General features: G+C 56.3%; 5 protein-coding genes across 5 annotated transcripts; 3 read left to right on the top strand and 2 right to left on the bottom strand.

The window, feature by feature from the left end:
* Nucleotides 1–226: 226 nt before the first annotated feature.
* Nucleotides 227–2,223, bottom strand: B0T26DRAFT_700574 (uncharacterized protein). Its single transcript, XM_060441551.1, has 3 exons — nt 1,725–2,223; nt 830–1,647; nt 227–759 (listed from the first exon to the last, which is right to left on the bottom strand). Exons 1-3 carry the CDS (start codon nt 1,922–1,924, stop codon nt 638–640), a joined length of 1,140 nt encoding a protein of 379 aa, XP_060297804.1. The 5' UTR covers nt 1,925–2,223; the 3' UTR covers nt 227–637.
* Nucleotides 2,224–3,001: 778 nt separating this feature from the next.
* Nucleotides 3,002–5,653, top strand: B0T26DRAFT_673651 (uncharacterized protein; the record flags this gene model as incomplete). The annotated part of the gene is made up of 6 exons (XM_060439625.1): nt 3,002–3,007; nt 3,101–4,458; nt 4,504–5,040; nt 5,090–5,497; nt 5,555–5,571; nt 5,601–5,653. 6 exons carry the CDS (start codon nt 3,002–3,004, stop codon nt 5,651–5,653), a joined length of 2,379 nt encoding a protein of 792 aa, XP_060297803.1.
* A 2,638-nt stretch (nt 5,654–8,291) lies between these two features.
* Nucleotides 8,292–8,957, top strand: B0T26DRAFT_749348 (uncharacterized protein; the record flags this gene model as incomplete). Its single annotated transcript, XM_060445088.1, has 1 exon — nt 8,292–8,957. The coding sequence occupies one exon, from the start codon at nt 8,292–8,294 to the stop codon at nt 8,955–8,957; it is 666 nt and encodes a 221-aa protein (XP_060297802.1).
* A 1,114-nt stretch (nt 8,958–10,071) lies between these two features.
* On the bottom strand, nt 10,072–13,824 carry B0T26DRAFT_195095 (uncharacterized protein). Its single transcript, XM_060433710.1, has 2 exons — nt 11,361–13,824; nt 10,072–11,297 (listed from the first exon to the last, which is right to left on the bottom strand). The coding sequence occupies exons 1-2, from the start codon at nt 13,336–13,338 to the stop codon at nt 10,231–10,233; spliced, it is 3,045 nt and encodes a 1,014-aa protein (XP_060297801.1). The 5' UTR covers nt 13,339–13,824; the 3' UTR covers nt 10,072–10,230.
* Nucleotides 13,825–17,042: 3,218 nt separating this feature from the next.
* B0T26DRAFT_700547 (uncharacterized protein) lies at nt 17,043–18,064 on the top strand. The gene has a single exon (XM_060441550.1). The coding sequence runs from the start codon at nt 17,179–17,181 to the stop codon at nt 17,962–17,964; it is 786 nt and encodes a 261-aa protein (XP_060297800.1). The 5' UTR covers nt 17,043–17,178; the 3' UTR covers nt 17,965–18,064.
* The last annotated feature ends 214 nt before the right edge of the window (nt 18,065–18,278 follow it).

The raw sequence follows: 18,278 nt of genomic DNA, 5'->3' as shown, positions 1-18,278 counted from the left end.
GTGAAGTTAATTTTATCCTCAAGATTGGTTGTAACTTTAAGCCTTCAACGAGTCTAGCGTCGCCAGCTTGCGAGCGGAGCCAGGCGAAGTGGAGGAGTGCGTCGTCTACTGGGTTTGTCATCGTGTGCCGCAGGTTTTTCGTATGGGGGCAGTAACAACCCAGGCAGGGAAGCCCGCCGCAGGCGCAGGGGACCCCCGGCCCCAAAAATACTCCCAAACTTTACAACGACACTCTACTTCGTGTCGTTCCGATGACACCTTTCTAACATCTGGGCTAGGTTGTCAGCTTTATTCACTTTCACCGCAGCCTTATACCTTGGTAGAGTTCAGCTATGGGCCCGTCGCACTCCATCCCAATGACTTATTCGGCATCCTTTGATCTTGCGAGATCCGAGCCGCAAATGGCCATGGAAAGGAGAGAACATGGAGACTTGGTGCATTTATGTGAAGATTACCTACTCCTTACATCTCAACTCTCTCTGTACCATTACTGGATAACGCCATGTACCAATGGGGAGATTGCCTTCCCTGATCCATCCCCAATCAATTCAAATTACCTTCCTCGAGTGTATGTTTTGCCACCCAAGGCAGCCTGGTCATGCACATACAACCCCCGAGCCAGAATGCTAACAACCCCTCACTCGTAAATGTAGCAGTTATCCCCATCCACGGTCGACAAAACATCACGAATAGCCTTTGGCGAGTCGAGCACACCAAAGCTGATCGTTGTATCCAGCGTAGCATTCTCGCTAGGCGGAACTAGAAACAGGGACAGACAAGTCAGTTCTCTATAACCCGGATGCAGGAAAGGTAGAATACATGTACTCACTATTCGCGGTAGTAACCGTGCCATAAACCTGGTTTAGCCGCGTCCTCAGATCCTGGCCCTGCCAGATGGGGTACAGCCGATCGATCTGGGCATGGTGCAGCCAAAAGATGGGATCGCTCGGGCTCACTAGCACATCGAGCGTAATGGTGCCGACCTGGAAGTGGCCCGACGTGTGGATCCCGCCCGGCGCGTCGAGCAGCTGGTTGAAGCAGGCTACGTCCGCGCAGGCCAGTTCCCAGGACACATTGGTCGGGTGCGTGTCGCGGCTGAAGGCCGGGTCGAGGTCGCGCGTCAGGCAGCGCGGATTATAGCCGAGGCCGCCCTGAGGCCCCTGCGGGCTGCCGGCGATGGGCCCGAGGTGGATGACGTACTTATCCGGGGTGAAGGGCCCGGAGGCGACACAGCCGCCGCCCGTGGCCGGCTGGAAGGTCAGATTCTGGCCGAATACGTTGATGGTCACGGGGTCGCGGTCCGGCACGTAGAGCCCGTTGCTGCCCAGGGACCAGGGCGAGCCGTCGAAGACGGTGGCGTTGCGCGGGTCCTCGTACGTCAGGCCCCAGTCCCAGTAGGACTGCGCGCCCTGGTACCCGCACTCGGTCCGCAAGGCATTTTCGTACAGGCGGACGAAGTGCCGGTGGTAGCTGAGGAACAGGCCGTCAGCGTGCACAAAGGGCGACTGCTGGAGGTGGCAGCCGACAAAGTCGTCATAGCGCGTGCGCGCGCCGGGGATGTCGGTTTGCGAGGTCTGGCCGGTCTTGTTGGCGAGGCAGTGCACTGCGTTGACGTAGTCCTCGCGCTCGGGCTCGGAGAGAGAACCCCTGGGGTCCTTGGGTTAGATACACATATATCCGAGTCACCGTCTCGTTCAAGGGTGGGGGGGGGTTAGAAGACGTACCATTCGCGACGATGGAGGAGATTCTTTGGGTTACAGACGGTTCTACGGCGGCGAATTGAAGCGCGCAGGTTATCCTGATACTGCTTCTGGAGCTGAAGGACGTCCTTGGCTGCCTGCACCTCGGGATCAACCGACGCGTGCTGGTCGCTTGCCAGGCCCAGCAAAGGGAGGCACAGGACGAGAAGGGTGATGAGCTTCATAGTTGGTTTGAGAGGCGAATGCTGACCGGGTGTTTTGGAAAACGGATGGAGAAGGAAGGAAATCTAGACTGCTCTGGCGCGCGACACCGTCACCTAAATACTTTTCCGGTTCTGGCGAGAAGGAGGTTGGAGGCGTGAACTTGTTCCTCAGAAGTAGGATGAAGACGTACCTGGCCGCACCCTGAGTTGGTCACACGGTTTCTTGAGCTTGTAGTTGACATTGTGAGCAAGGCGGCTGATGGAGCTGCAAGTTGCAAATGTGGCCGTCTCATGTATATCTCATTCGTATTACTCATCTGTACAGCCATGTTGCTTCAAGACAAGCGGGGCACAGTCTCTCTTTGACGGCTCTGTTCACCACCCCGCACCGCCTTTTCGCGGTTGTCTGTCCCCTTTCCTTTTCATCCGAACTGTCGTAGGCAGCACCGCGTGACACGCTGCTTGCTTCCCTCCTGTTCAGCCTTTGGTCTTTAGTCTTGCTCGACACGCCGCTAGGTAACCAGAACGCTAAAGCGTGGCCGTGAGGCGATCGAGAGATTCTGCCGACGCGTACCTGAAGCTTATACTCCCGAGCTGGGACCCCTCAGATATAATTTCCAACCCTGTGCATGTCTCCATTCTGGTCACTCTTTTTTCTCATGAGCACATTACTCTACCCGTTCCTCTATACTACCGCCGCTTAAACAGATCGATTTGCCAACATACCGAAATCCAAATGCCGCTGCTTACAGTACCGTGTCGAAAACCCTCCATGTCATAAAGTCGCACAGTACCGCATGCAAGCCAGCACAGACTCGACCAATCGCCGGCCCAGCTTTCGCGCCTTGCCCAACCCCTAGGCAGGAGACCTGCGGGCTGCAGTGTCAACTCGAGACATTCAGCTTCGCCCACCGCTCAGCCCCCTTGGTCTCCTTCTACTGGGCTACCTACCTTCTAGAACTTTTCCAACGGGCGAGCTCGGGTTCGCGAGTATCCCAAACTATTTAGATTTGTATTTGTTTCCCCCACTCTCACCCCATCCTGTCTCTGCTCACAGCCGCAGGGGTACCCTCTTTACCGCCGGCGACACCGCCCATCATGAAGGTATCCCAACCCGCCACAGCTTTACCCGACACAAAACTCCCCAAAAGCAAAGACTAACCATCACCACCACCAGACCATAGTATTCCGCCTAAGTATGCCTTGAGTCGTTCTAGGTACCCTGATCGTTACAACCGTGACAAATCCAGCGAGAGAGAGCGCTCGCGGGAGCGTGGCGGCAATCGTGATCGCTACAAGGACAAACGTGACCGGCGCGACGACCGTCGGGAAGACAAGCGAGACAACTTCCGCCGTGATGGCCGCGACCGGCGCGATGACCATGATCAGCGCGACAAGCGTGACCGTGATGACCGTCGTCAACACGTCAATTTTGCCTCGGAGGTTGACGGCAACGCTGACACGTCCGACCAAGCCCTAGGCAGCGACGAGACTGAGGCTGACATCGTCTGCTCCATTATCGACCGCCACCTCACTTCTAACAAGTGTCACCTAGCTCTGCCTACCGTGCATCAGAAGAAGGCACACACCCGCCTCTGCACGCCATTTAAGGCAACGCAAATGGAAGGGTTCCGGAGCATCTCACCACTGGACCCAGCCCGGCGGACTTGTGGGTATTGCCGCAAGGTGTTTCCTTCCAGGAATAAGCTCTTCCAGCACCTGAAGGTTTGCAAGGACGCCAAATCTGGCAAAACGGCCCCCAAGGGTAGCCAAGAGCTGACCAAAAAAATTGCCCAAATCACCAACATGGAGGACAACCCCGACACTGCAAAGCTTCGGGAAGACCTCAAGCCAGAGATGATAAGGCCCTGGGACGAACTTGACGACGACATTGTAGCGTCCGCCACTCTCTCGCCTCCAGCAAAGGTCAAATACACTATCAGGGAAGCACCGCGATCTATCACGGAGGACATTGACCGGAACTTAAGGTCTAGTCACACGCACTTACGCATTCAAGTTAAGGCCAACCCTGAGGGGGACGACTTGGAACTGTGTGCGGACCCTGGTGCTTCAAGGTCGTTTATCGCTAGAGGGTTCCTCAACAACCTAGAGCACTCAATCGAGAAGCGTAAAGGTACAGCCGACGGCGAGGGAGGCCTGACAGGTATGAAGGAATGGGCGACTTTCTCATTCTATGTGCCTGGAGTGGACAAGCAGGGGAACAATGTGATGCTGAAGTTCACGAAGTCCGCATGGGTCATTGAGCGCTTGACGGCCAACGACTTTATCAACCCACACGGGAGTGTCATCGACTACGAGGAGCACCGGATCCATATACGATGCCTAGACTTCTCGTGCAAGTTCGAAGTGGTACCGCAAGCCAACCCTTGTGTTCGAAAAGTCACCGCCAGGCAGAAGGTTACCCTGCTACCAGGACAGAAAGCCTACGTGCCCGCCCGCTACCTTCCGTTGCCCAAGGGACGAAACTTCCTGTTCGAAGCCAAACATGGAGCCGCCGTCAACGCTATCATGGACCACAAGACCCCGGCTGTGGTGTAGGTTATCAACACCATAGGAGGCATAATACTTATCCTAGCTAGTGCGGTCCTCGGACACATCAAAGAGAACCTACAGAGCGGGTTCTTCGCTTCCACTTGGTCCAATGCTATGAAAGCACTGACGGTAGGCGTCGCTCTCGCATCTGCCATTCCCACAGCAGCCGCAACGAGCACCCCGTCCGCGGCAGGCGACTTCGCCTACACGCCGAAATCAAGCGTCATAATCGGACATCCGTCGATCAACACCGAGTTTAGCATGGGGCCAATGGTACGAGCAATTGCGCAAGGATACGCTCCCAGCCGAGACCCTGAGAACAACACCACGGCGTACCCGAAAGACACGCCTTCCAACTTCGGAACCAACTCTGCAACTCCCTTCTCCGATACAGTGTTCAACCTTATCCAGAATCCGGCAAGCTACGCTGGGCAGTTCGAAGTCACCATGCCTCCTATGCCGGTCCCTGAGGATCTGACGACCCCTATACACACTTCGCCTACCGTTACGCAGTCGACGCAGCAGTCTGACTCTCCCAACGGTTGTTTCGAGTCACCGCAAGACATCTTTTGTGAGGCGTACAAGTACTGTCCCTGTAGTGTATTATTGGCGGCCTAAGCTGACCTCTTCCAGGCACCTTGAACCGGGAGGCTCCATCGAAGTACACGACATCGACTTTGTCCCTAGGTCGATGCGAGGGACGGTGGACGGCACTCATTTGCAAAGCTGTATGCAACTGATATTACAGGCGGCAGAGTTGAACGGAAGGCCACTAATTTGTGCCCAGAACTACGAAGGCTGGATGAAGGGCGCTGGGTTCATACAAACCAAGGTGTTCCCTTGGCCGCTGAACGGGTGGGCAAAGCCACCTCACAAGCGCATTGGATTGCTGAACGAGGATAATTTCTCCCAGTGGCTGGAAGGGCTTTGTATGGCGCTTTTCACAAGAGTTCTTCACTGGACTGAGGAAGAGGTCCGAATGTATTGCGCGAAGGTGCAGAAGGAACTCTCAGATCCAAAGATGCTCGTCTATTTCGAGGTGTGAGTCTAAGGCGTGATGTATGCCAGCTGTCCTGAACCCCGCTGATTCCAATATAGGGTTGCTATTCACGGTTGTAAGCCAGACGGTAAAGACGCTGCGCAGATGACGGGAAATCTGGGGAAGTTGCCCTGTGTTTCATGATGTGGAAGTATTGAGTTTGTCATTGCTGTATCCGTAATTGTATCTGTAATTGCCCTGCGGGTTAAGGTCTGGGGTATTGGTGATTCGCAATAAAGGAGCTAGGTAGCTTTTGGTGGGAGCTCAGGGAGCCCGAGCAACGACGAGAGACTGACAAGCGAGCCTCTCCTGCGAAAAGCACCCGGGTGCCAAAAAATAGTCGGACGGGTATTGTGGCTCCGGAGTCATCTCCCCGCGATGACACGAACCCCCGAGTCCTCCTCACCCGGCAGCGCGTTGGCCGTGCCGGCAAAAGTTTCTTGACGTGCCGGGGCACCAGCTGGCTTTCCACTGCCGGCAACGCTGAGCTGGCTTTGTCTAGCTCCGTTTGCAGCTTTTTGAGCAGGTACGGAATTTCATCAGATCATCCAGCTGCGCCACCTAACCCTCCCCCAGGGCGCTGCCCCGCTGCTTCCCCAAGCTGTTCAGCTCGCCGGACAATGACACCGCGGAAGGGCGGGCTCGGTCAAGCGCACATCGGTCTTGGCCTGCGCGGTTATCTTGAAGAGCTGGCTTAAATCGTCTGCGCGTAGTGGGAGGTGAGGTTGGTTGCGTCGGTGTGGTCGCTGGAGTAGCTCTGTTTGAACAACGACTCAGTCACTGTTCCGCCCCAAACGTAACTTAACGCCGCATACTGCGTTGGTTGAGAGCAAGTCCGAATGCAGTTTTTGTTGACGTCGATGAGACAATAAAATCAAGTCCTTCGGGAAATCTCTCTTTGCCTGATGCGCAGCCACCCAACGCACAGTCGGGATGGTAGTTATCGCAAGTATGCATCCATCGTCGTATACCGTCGAAATCGATCGATCGAGGTGGGTAGTACTGACCAATCTCTTCCTCGGGTGAAAACCTATTTTGGAAATACAGTTTGTACTGCCAGCGCTGGGTGAAGCGAGAGGACCAGTTAGGACCGTCCTTCCACCGTTCGTTTGACAGCAGCTATGCTCGGAGACTCTGTCGAGAAGGTGGGGATCCGCCAGAAGTACCGATCGGTGTGATGAGATTATATGAATCGACTTTCTGTGCCACATCTACGACTGAAAATGGTTTTACATCAGAATAAGCAAGCACAGAAGGCTAAAGGCTGTTGATTGTCAGATGACAGGAGTCAGCAGAGTTTGATGGTGGAGCTGTAGGGGCGAGGCTTTTTTGCCATGAACAAAAGGTCTCCGTACAGCAAGCAGCAAGACAGCAACGTGGACGGAAAATATCGATTGAAAGGCGTCTAGGGAATTTAAAATGATCTTAATGTTCGAACCAATTTGATCAGTTTTAAACAGAAATGCAAAGCTGGGATTGTTCTAAAATTAAAGTACCCAGCATTTGGCTCGCTACGCAGGTGGCTCGTAACACAGTGATATGTGTTACTGCAAGCGCCATGAGCGTAATGTCTCGTTCTTGAGCTGTCAGGATGAGTGTTGCCAGCAGTGTGGTGAACACAAGATAATTAGCGTGTTCCTAGCGCAGGCGTCGCCTCTGCGCAGTAGTGCCGAAGAACAACTGAACTACTAATGCCCTTCTAATTACTGCAAAGGAAACACCCTCCCGGTTTCGGCACGCGGGCGCTGTGCAAGCGGTAGTCTCCGACTCGTAACACTTCATTGGTTGCGGTCGAGTGGCGTGATCATGCATGGCGTCTGTAAGTGTTCTGCGGCTGACTGCATCCAAGTCGCGCAGTTCTTTGACGTTTCCTTCTCCTTGCGCCTTTTTTTTCTCCAAGTGTTTGACAACCAGATCTGCGAACTCCCCAGCCGCTCGAGATGAGCGTCTCGCCTTCTGACAGTGCTTTGCCCGCGGTGGGCGACGATGTCGTTGACGGCATGACAATCTTCTGGATCCTCTTCGGGCTTTGCAGCGCCGCAGCGCTTTCGGTGGAACAATGTCCTTGCTTGAAACCTGCCTAAATTTCAACCACGGTAATAACAGTGAGAGCCTAGGGTAAAGATATGGGATGACAGTAAGGTATGGACGTGAAACACGGCCTAAAAGCAGTCTCGAACAAAGGCGAAAAACCCGAACTCGGGTCACAATACGCCATTATTCTTGTAGTGGCGACTGAGTCAGTTTTGGACCTGCTCGAGATCCGGTGGGAACTAATTAGGAAGGAGCGAGCAATGCCGACCGGGGAGAACATCCGGTAGACCCGTGAGGAACCATTTTATTCCACGCAACTACCTCAGACCCAAAACGAAAAAAGAAGGCACGACCTACCGCCCGACCGTCCTCCAGGGCCTCAGGACGTCGGGCCCTCCGCCCTGGCTCCAAGTCTTGAGGAGAAGCACGACACAGCAATATTTCCTCGTGCACCACCCGCCAACATTTGAATCGCTGTCCGGTCAGCAGAGCACCCCTACGTTTCACTCTCTCCTCCATGTCGTTGGCCCTCCAACTTCACCTTTGATCCTCCTATATATCTCGACCTCGATTTACCCATAGAAATATCAATTTCAGCATTTGCATGCGGATTGTATCCTTCGCTGGAACTGATCACCTACCAGCCCAACACCCTCCACCGGTTTGCCTTCCCCATCTCAACACGGCCCTGCGAGACAGTTGTCCCTTGGCTCTCTTATTATCAACCCCCCAAATTCGCCACAGAACCACATCAGAGAGGCCATGTTTTCTCTCGGTGGCAACAAGAAGAAAGAGAACCCAGAGGCTACCGCGCAGCCATCCAATTCCAAACCCAAGCTCCCCAAGCCCAACCGGCGCGGCTCATCAATCTCGTCGGCAGCCTCGGGCACGGCTCTCATCGGAGACAAAGACAACGCGACCAACAACGCAGCCGGCGGCGGCGCCAGCAGCACAGAAGCCCACCGCGGCTCTCAGGACACGGCAGCGCCAACAGTATCCTCGCAAATGATCCCGCAACAGCAGTCGCTCGACGATTTCCGGTTCCCCGACGGCCAGGACATTACCAACAACCCGCAAGCCCTGCTGCAAGCCCCATCATCGGCATCCACGTCCAAAGACAAATCCGCACACAGCAATAACAAAAAAGACAAGAAGGGCGTGGCGCCGGCGTCAGGCCAGTCGTCGGCCAAGACCAAGGGGTCCAGGAGCAAGAAGGTGCGGGCGCTGCCGCGAAAGGTGGTGCACCGGTTGCGCGGATACGGGTCGCGGCTGCGGAAGAAGCTGCACCGCGGGCGCAAGCACATCAAGAAGCCCACGGGGCCGACACTGAAGCTACGCGTGCAGGTGCAGGAGCCACTGGGCCAGGCCGCGGAGGTGGGCGAGATGGTCGGGGCGCCGCCGCCGCCGGTGCCGCTGCCGGGCGCGTAATTAGGGGGAGAATAGGATGGAAGATAAGAGCATGGATTCCAGGTTGATGTTGGTTGCAACGGTGATATGAAGGGGTTGGGTGATGCACCACAGGCGTGCCGTGGAGAGTGAAAACAGTGAGTTGCTCTTTTCATCCTCCTCTTTGTCTCTCGACTGTTTCTCGAAACTACCTACACAAGTCTAACGAACTTATTGGATTTCTCCTAGTCCTCGCTCTAAGCTTGAACTATGCTCCAACAACCTTCTACTTCTGACGCAAACGCCGCGCTCTTCACCTTTACTTCAGGAATAGCCTATGGCACCACACACATGAGAGCATTAGATGAATGAAGGGCACACTTAGGTCACTCATGTTCAGTTCTTCCGAACACGTCATTGTTTGTTGAGTAACTAGGTGTCAATTCAGGTTCTTCTCAGCAAACGCATTTGTTGTTCTGCAAGTGACTTGAGAAGTTGAGAGTCAGAACTGGTAGCAAGTCTGCTCACCGCAAACGTCAACATACACAACACTTTGCCCCCATGCTCTGATTTGTTTCGCATTGACATTCGACATTGTTATCATATATACTTCGGCTCTCTGCAGCTTAGAATTACAAGGTAAGAAGTTAAGTGGAAAAGCCAAAAAAAATTACATCGATGACGACTATCGCTCAAGAAAACCAGGAAATGCCTCCACTCTACGAAACATGGTGAGAATGCGACAACAACCCATGGCACCGCCTCGTCCTAGCCAGTCCCCAGAGGCTCGGTGCATTATACCTCTCTCGTCATTAATTTTTAGTTCCCACAGCCGACCGCCAGTCAACCCGTCCAACCCAACCCGCCCCTCCCTGTCTGTGGAACATATATATACCTTCCTAAGGACCCCCAGACAGTTCCGATTCAGTAAAAGATCTATACAGAAGTGCGAACTTAGAAAGGCCGTGACCGTCCTATCCACAGGCCTTGCATCATAGCTATTATTATTATTTATATCCTATTCCCTCTCCGTCTTTGAGAGACACCAGCGGAGAAAGCCCGTAGCGGTCGGTTGATGCGCCCTTGACAGCTCCAGTCCCGCAGCTTATGGAGATATTTCAGGCGGCCTGTCGGTTAGCACAAAAACTCCCGGGCCTGAACGTCGATGTTGGCCCATGACCAGTACCTGGCGGGGCTTGAGCCGGCTACATTTGGAGCTGCAGCGTGGCCATGCCATACGGTGACACCCGAAAGGGCGCCAGCAGTGGCGCCAGTGATTTGGCGCGCAAAACGATTGAGAAATCGCCATGCTGGATCACCAGCCCTGACCCACAGTGCCTCTTCTTGTCCTCTCGTGCTCTCGCCTCGTCGCGCCCGTGACACGGCTCCACTCTTCCCACTCGCGGCTGACGTCCATGAGCACACCCCCCATTACCTGGGCGCTGGCCATCAAGCCGTGGCCTTCACCCTCGAGCACGCGCACCTCGCAGCGTCGCATTGTCTTGCCCAGCCACTTGACGTTTTCTACGGGCACGCGCGTGTCGCGGCTGCCGTGGTGAATGACGACCGGTCTCGTGATGTCGACGTAGCGGAAGCCAATGGTATGTCGCCGCTCGAGACATACAAGCAAGTCTACTGCGGGGTTGGCACCAGTCGTCGCCAGGTGCCAGATCGCGTGGGTCAAGCGGTTGTCGTACATCTGTTGGCGCTCACGGTCGGCAAGCTGAGAATTGGCCAGAGCGGCGGCCGTTGCGAGGATGTGCTCTTCCTTCTCAGACTGTCGACGAGAACCGTGCTGGGATGAGTTGGAGCGGTTGTGGCGGTGGCTGCTGTTGCCATCGGTGTGGGATGGATTTGTTCCGCCAGGACCAACCATAGTGGGGCTCGCCCCTGTTGGACGGATGCGGTCCATATCTTCGTCCGCCGGCTGCGAAGGCTGCAGATCCTTGGGTGCGCTGCCGCCGTGGCCGTTGTTTTCCTTATTTTCGACCCCGGACTGGTTCGAGTTTCTGCTGGCCTCCTTGGCTGCGGCGCTTTTCTTGTCCCGCTTCGCTCTCTTCTGTTTTGGCAGGGAGCTGGTGATGCTGGAGCTCGTGGCTGTCATGAAACTGCTGTTGGCAGCCTTAAGAAACGGAGTTGGGAGAGCCCTCAATATTCTCTGACTCGTGGGTATCGCGTTGGTGGGAGGCAACGGGGTCTGAGAACTAGCACCGAACACGCTCATTTGCGACGGGGGAATCCAAGGCGCTAGAAGGTGTATTCTGCCCCGGATGTGCTGGGGCATGCGGAGTGCCGTTGCCAGAGCATAGATAGCGCCGGCTGAGTGAGCCAGGATGGAGAACTTTGTGATCTTCAGCGACTGGCAAATCGCGTACACATCATCTGCAAGAAGTCAGCATCAACACAATTGTGACCCAAAACGGGCTAGACACAGTGGCAACCTACCAGGCCAACCCAAGGGGGTTGCAGTTCCCTCTGCATAAGGCTCACTGTCGCCTACACCAGGCCGGTCGGGTGTGATGAGGCGCAGCTTTAGAGTCAACGCCAGCTCGTCATAAAATGCAGTGATATACCTCGTCAGACCCATTCCAACGCAGCAGAAGACGGCGCTTCCGTTTGGATCTCCGACTTCGCTGAAGCTAATCACCCGGCCCGTCTGTGGGTGCCGGATTTTTTGGCTCAGACGCGGGCTGCACAGATAGCTCTCCACGGCATCGTCGATGCTATCGGCACTCCTGGGTCTCTCGTATGCAATGTGTGGCTGATCGCTGTGTGTGTTTCCAGAGGCCACCCCTTTATCTGACGCCTTGTCGGGGGTAGGGCTTGCAGCGCCAGAGAGCCGCTTAAGTCTGCTGCTGCTGCGTTTCACCTTGAGAGTTACACCACCCCCTGTCTCGCTGTTGTACCCGCTATGGAGATCCGGTGTCAAGTGGCCGGAGCGACGACGATGGCGCGCATCGGCGCTGGATTCGCGGTCTCGACGGCGCCCCTGGGCGATGGCGGGAGACGGCGCACCATCGTCCAACGGATCTGTATCTGGAAACATGGCTGCAGCCGGAGTCGACGGACTCGAGCTGTAAATGTCTGGGCGCGGTTTACTGAACGACGTCGTGTTCGATCGGGGAAGGTCTGCGGAAAGCCTCTGAGGGTCAAGCTCCTTGGCCGACGTAGCACCCGGCCGCTGCCTGGCAGTATCGCCGCGGTTAGTACGACCACCGCTGCTTTGCTCGTCGATCTCGTGAATGGTAGCGTTGGGGCCGCCGTCACTGTCGCGCTTCGACGTTCGTGACGCACGAGCAGAAGACCGTTTAGCACCGCTACCAGTTTTTCGCAGCGACGAGTCTCGAGTTGGTATTTGTCGGGGATTGGGGACACCTTCTCCACCGCCAAAGCTGGTCCGTTCGCGGCGAGGAGGGGAATCGGGGTTCGATTCTTCGTTGATCACCGACTCTGCCGAAAGCGGGTCAAGACGCGGTGTAAGGTTTCCGTTAGAAACACCGAGACCGTTTGGGTTACCGCCTACAGCGCCAATGCTGGCTCTCTTCTTGTCGTTTTCCTTCTCTCGTAGCCTTTCCTTGCTGCTCATGTACATTAACCCACGCTGGTTTCGGCCGCTCTTCTTACCCCAGCTGTCGTGGGACTTTTGCCGTGTCAGGCCCTTGCCTTCGGTTCCGGGCGACAATGGCTCAGCGACGCGCTCGACGCTCAGCTTTCCAATGCTCTCAGTCGCAGATGCTAAAGAGCCCCTACTTGACGGACGCGACAAGGCGCCGCTGCCTCGAGAAAGCAGACTCTTCAGACCCGATGTATCCCGATTCGCCGGGCTTTTGGGTGACTTTGGCGACGTCAAAGACGAATACCCGCTGGGAGGCTTCGAGGTTCGTATCACCGGGGCGCTGGCCGCGAGTTCATCCAGAGGCACGTCCTCTTCGCGCAGCTCGGCAAGGGATGGCTGGGAAAAGGCGCCGTAGTCAACACCAAACGAGCCTCCTGAGTGACCGGTAGGGGAGCCCGGGCTAGACAGGTTGTTCGGAGTGCGGGCGCCGCCGATGGGGCTGAGATAAGAAGGCCCGTCAAAGTGGTTGCTCAGCGGTCTGGAAATGGCCGATAGAGACGTGATGAGCGACGAGATGACCTCGGGGGACCCTGGGACAGGCGGAGAAACTTTGTCGTCGTCTCGGTCCCGCAGGTAGCGGTTGACGTATCGCTGGCGGTCGCGGTCGGACCAGTCGGCAAAGATATCGTTCTCTCGATCCTGGGTGGGCTCTGGCGTCGGGATGGCATAGGGAGCGTTGTGGCGGCGCGAAGTTGGCTGGGCTTGGTCGCGCTCTTGTTCACGGGGCCGGCCACGTTCTCGTTCGCCTCGTTCACGGGCTTTGCGGGGAATGGGGGGGAAAGTCGGTGTCGACGAGGTGTGATCCATTGCGGCGTCGGCGGCGTCGTCAGGCGGCGCAGGAAGGGGTAAATAATGTGCGGTATCCGCCTTTGGTGTCGGCGCGCGTGCAGTAGCCGTGAAGCCTCTTTTCGGCAGATCGCCTAACCAGAACCAGGATTCGAAAGTATCGACCGAGTTTGACTTTACGGTAGGTTAGGTTTGGGCTGGTAGATCTGGCGCGGCTAATTGTTGAGACTGCGGAGCACCTCCTGCAGAGCAGCTGCATGGAGGTTCGGGCGGGCGTCGATATGCAAGACTCAGGTCGACGTCGGCCCGGGACCAGTCAGATGAACCGTCACGACGGTCGCAGCGTTGCGGAAGCTGGATTTGATTGACCTCGCAGGACTCGCTCGATCAACTGGGCAAAGGGATGGTCGGTTGGGGGGGACGCGGCAAGGACGAGGGCCACCTTGGCTGCGCGCCGTCGCGAAAGGAAGCAGGCGGTGGCACAGGCACAGGCACAGGCACTGACTGGGGGTAGCGACGGGAATACCTAGGTCCCCTTTTCCGAACGGTGGCTTGCAGACGAGAAGCTTTCGCTCGAAGCCAATTCGCCGGCGGCGCCAAAAAGTCGCTTTTAGGTGGGGAAAAGTCGGGGTCGGGCCATGCAGGAGCAGCACCTCATGTCTGCCGACGAACGTGAATTTGGAGCTTGCGAACGTTGCCCAAAGACGCGAACTGAGGAAAAAGAGGTGCAGCGCTGCTAAGGGGTGCGCGTGCTACAGGTGCATATGCTAGAGGTGGACCCGGACAGGTCTTGGGCTTGAATTAGCTTTGTGTTTGGCAGATGGGACTGTGCGCCGCCGGCTGACGTTCATGGCAGATTGTCCGAGAAATTACGGATAGGCATGTGTCCTGTCTACAGTGCCCCCGGTTACCAATAGCAGCGGCGCGTCAGTTAATGTTTAACGCGTCATCCAGCCTGTCCTGCTAACACTGAAATGGGCTGCACGGGGAGCGATGAATGGAAAGACCTGGGAGGCTCTTGGGCAACGGCAGCCGATCGAGGCGAATCCCCGAATTAATTGCTCTCCGGACACCCCTGAATTGATCAATCGCATGCATCCGGTATTGGCTCGAGCTGGCCGCTTCTCGTGTGGTTTCCAATCATGGCATGCAGCAGCCCCTCTTCCCCCCACGCCGCAGCTGACAATCCGTACCCCTGGATCCAAAGTCCTTCTTTGGAGCCCAGAACCCAACAAAAAGCTCACCCCTCTTGAGCGCGACTGCAACCTCTCGCCTCTGGGCAAGCCGAGGGTGGGATAGATCACGGTCTGCGACCACCATGCCACAGTTCCCACGACACCTTACTCTAGACAGGCACGACGCTGCAGTTTTTTAGGCCTTCACATTTTCGCAACCTCGGGTAGCGGCATGGCGAAAATGGCACAATGCGACCCGAGTCCAAGGATCGAGTGGTTGGCTGGCTGTGGAGAACCTTGCTATTCAGTGGGATCGGGGCGGCCGGACAACTTCGAGAATTACTTCTGGAAGAAATAACCGGCCCATTGCCATATCCCGGAATGCTGCGACTGCAGCTAGAGATCCAGCACTTTCCGAAGTGTACGGAGTAAACAGTTCGTTTGATCAGCCCGAGACAACCGGGCAGCGACGCAACAACTTACGATACTCTGTACTCAGTATGCAACCACTTGCCACTCGCAAGTTAATACGGGAGAGCGGACATGCCATATTGCGGAATAGGGGTAATAATGTGGCCTAAAAGCCCGGCGATGGCACTGTTCGCTGTCATGTCTTGCTGGTCCTCACAAAGGGAAAATGTGCCGCCATCGCCGCCTTCGCCGCCGCCGCCGGTGCTCAATCTGGAAATGGATGAACGGGGCATTTGCCCGCGAAGGGGGTTCCATCACAGTGATCAGACAGGCGTAAGTGTAGAATGGGGCCTGAGCGAGCGGCAGAATAAGAGGTTCCGCCGAGCTGCAGCAACCCGCATGCATCGTGCAGCGACGGCCTTTGAAACTCCAAGAACCAGCTGGAAGTGAGAAGAGCGGTCTTTGCGCACCAGTCACCAGTCTCTTCCTGAGTTGTCGGACAACTCTGGCGATCCTCTGTACATCGCGGCGTAAGGCCCTCACAGTTGAGACACGGCGTTTCCAATACACTGGATACGACCCGGTCTCTGAACAATAACAGCTTTGAGATAACGACGACTCGTCCATATTGGCGTCGAGTCCTTGTTCCCCAAGGCCCTGCTGCAATAATTGTTGGAATTATTAATGGGAACCCCGTGCGGCTCTCTCGCCCAATGCCCAACAGCTCTGCTATTGGCCATGACGGCCTCTGTCCGACACAGGCGGGGAAGGGTGGGGGAACGAACAAGTCAGGCCAGGTCATCCTGTCTCAAACGGGACCAGGCAACGAAGACACAGAGAAACCGTGCCATATAGCTGAAGCTGCTATTGCTAGATTGGGCCACGGCCTGGATGGTATGAGTCTGGCACAGTGGTCCAGCCCGTGTTTCTTGTGCAACACAACCTAAGAAGCGGAAGGAACTTAACCGGCCGCCAAATAGACCTTGCTGTGCCTCTCCCTGGAGAGAGCGCCGGCTGTTGACAACCCACACTTTAGATAAGAAACCCAACTTTGTACGACACAGGATGAGATAGTTGTGCGACATCGCCGGGGCAGCTGCTCAACTCTCGTGGAATCCGAGGCTGGGAGCGCAATGCTTGCAATTATCCGTCACAGTTATGGCTATGATCGTGATGGCTTCAGAGAGAGCAGTGGCAAGAGTGCAAAATGGCAACGGACTTCGGCAGTGATTCAGAAGAAAAGCTGGAGATGAAATATTTGCAGAGAAGAAACACGAAATTGGGAAGAAGAGGAGGGGAGGTCATACTCTCCGGTTCCTTCCAATTCCGGCTTGACGGCCACAAAAGCAAATGGAAGGTGCCGCCATGATTACCCACTGTCCTAGTCGTCCCTTACAAATAGATATTAAGACGAGGCAGATGAGAGAGAAAACGGACTGGCGACCAGGGAGGCAGGGCCAGTTGGCTGGTGTTGCATTGTTCTGCCGGCTCAGACCGCTTTGGGTCGGCCACGTAAAGCTCCAGGGGGATGCCATTTGCTTCAGTGGTCTCCCTCATCTCACTGACGTCATAACAGATGACAGCGGGAGCAGCTCGCGACACTGGATGGCGCGGCAGCTTGGCAAGGCTGCCTGGGACAGTCGCCGTCATGGGCTTCGCTGAAGACATTCCTTCATGTTTCTGGTTTAAATTTTAAATTTTCGAGAACCAAGACTTCCTCCGCTCCGAGCGCTTAAAGTTGTTCCAAACAAGGTTGCCCTTGGCACAGTTGAAGAACCGACGTAACAATCTTGACCCCTAGTAATAATAACCCTCGCGAAGTCAACAAAAAGCCTACCCCTGAGCCACCATGGATCTCCTGCTCTCCCTCCCCATCGCGTCCTATTTCTTCACGACGTCTCTCACGTCATGGTCGACGTCCCTCAACCTGCTGTTTTTTTACATGACATGGTCGACGCTGGTACTCAGCCACTCGGCGCTCAAGATCGAGCTGATGGGCACGGCGGCGCTGCGCGTCGTTCTGTGGCTGGTGCCGTCTCTGGTGTTCCTGCTGTTCGACACGCTGCTGCCGTCGCTGGCGGAAAGCATCAAGTACCGGGGCGCATCCGCGCTGCCACCCCGCGGCGTGTCGTCGGTGGCGCGGCTGCTAGGGCTCGCGGCCGTCAACCTGGCGCTTGAGGCGGCCGTCGAGGCGGGCGCGTCGCTCGGCGTCGCCGCGCTGTTCCAGATCCCCGCCGTGTTCCGCACGTCGACCACCCTCCCGCTGCCCTGGCAGATGGTCAAGCACGTCGCGCTGCTGTTCGCCGCCCGCGAGGTCCTGACCTACTACATCCACCGCCACGTGCTGCACGGCCAGCCGCTGTCGCCGACGGTGCCCACGTGGAATCTGCGCCAGAAGCAGGCGTCAAAGACGCACAAGAAGAAACTCGGCGGTGGCGGCGGCCACGGGCGCATCGCCACGATGCACGACGGGTGCGCGCACGCGCACGCCACGCCCTTCTCGCTCCTGCTCATGGCCGACCACCCGCTGCCGTTCCTGCTGCACCGCTTCGTGCCGCTGTACGTGCCGGCGCTGGTCGTGTCGCTGTGGTCGTCGTCTTCTCTCTCGCTGACCAGCATCTTCAGCCGCAACAGCGGCAACTTCCTGAGCAACACGTTCCTCAGCAGCGACAGCGGCGGCCTGCACATCCTAACGTACCTGCTCTTCGTGGGGCTGTGCACGGCCGAGGAGACTTTGGCCATGTCGGGCTACACGGTGGTGCCGGGCATAATCCTCGGAGGCATTGCGCGGCGCAATGCGCTGCACTACGCGCGGCCGGGCGCGGGCAACTTCGGCTGCTGGGGGGTGCTGGACTGGGTGCACGGCACCAGCCTCGGCAAGGACGTCATGGCTGACTTGCACGACGAGGCCGAGAAGCACAACCTGAAAGGCAGGAGTGCGCGCGCGGCCAGCGGCGCCGGAAACATGGTCACAGATGGCATAGACGGGCTGCGCCGCAGCGCGAGGTCGTCCAAGGGCCGGCGGAGGAGCGCAAAAGGGAATAACAGCGAGAGCGATTAGTGATCTCATCGATGCTACTCTCTGCTCATTCCTCTCCACCGTATCCCACAAACGGTCGTTGGGCCTCTTTTCCTCCTGTTCTCTCTCTCTCTCTCTCTCTCTCTCTTTTTTTTTTTTTTTTTTTTTTAATATCGTCTCGCTGGTGTCAACATCCTGGGATGAGGCGTTAGGCTGGCGTGGGGGTCCTCTTTTTCGTCACTAATTTTGTTGGGCGGAACTGGAAAGGTATTGTTTGGATAATCCGATACCCCTTTGTTGGCTTTTAGGCATGCAGTCAAATAAATGCTCGAGCGAATATGATGACCGGCCACTTG

This window comes from Lasiosphaeria miniovina (genome assembly GCF_030549165.1).
Source record: "Lasiosphaeria miniovina strain SMH2392-1A chromosome Unknown B0T26scaffold_3, whole genome shotgun sequence".
In the NCBI taxonomy this organism is placed as follows: domain Eukaryota; kingdom Fungi; phylum Ascomycota; class Sordariomycetes; order Sordariales; family Lasiosphaeriaceae; genus Lasiosphaeria; species Lasiosphaeria miniovina.
Note: the sequence above shows the minus strand (reverse complement) of the source record. Positions and strands in the feature narration are given on the sequence as shown.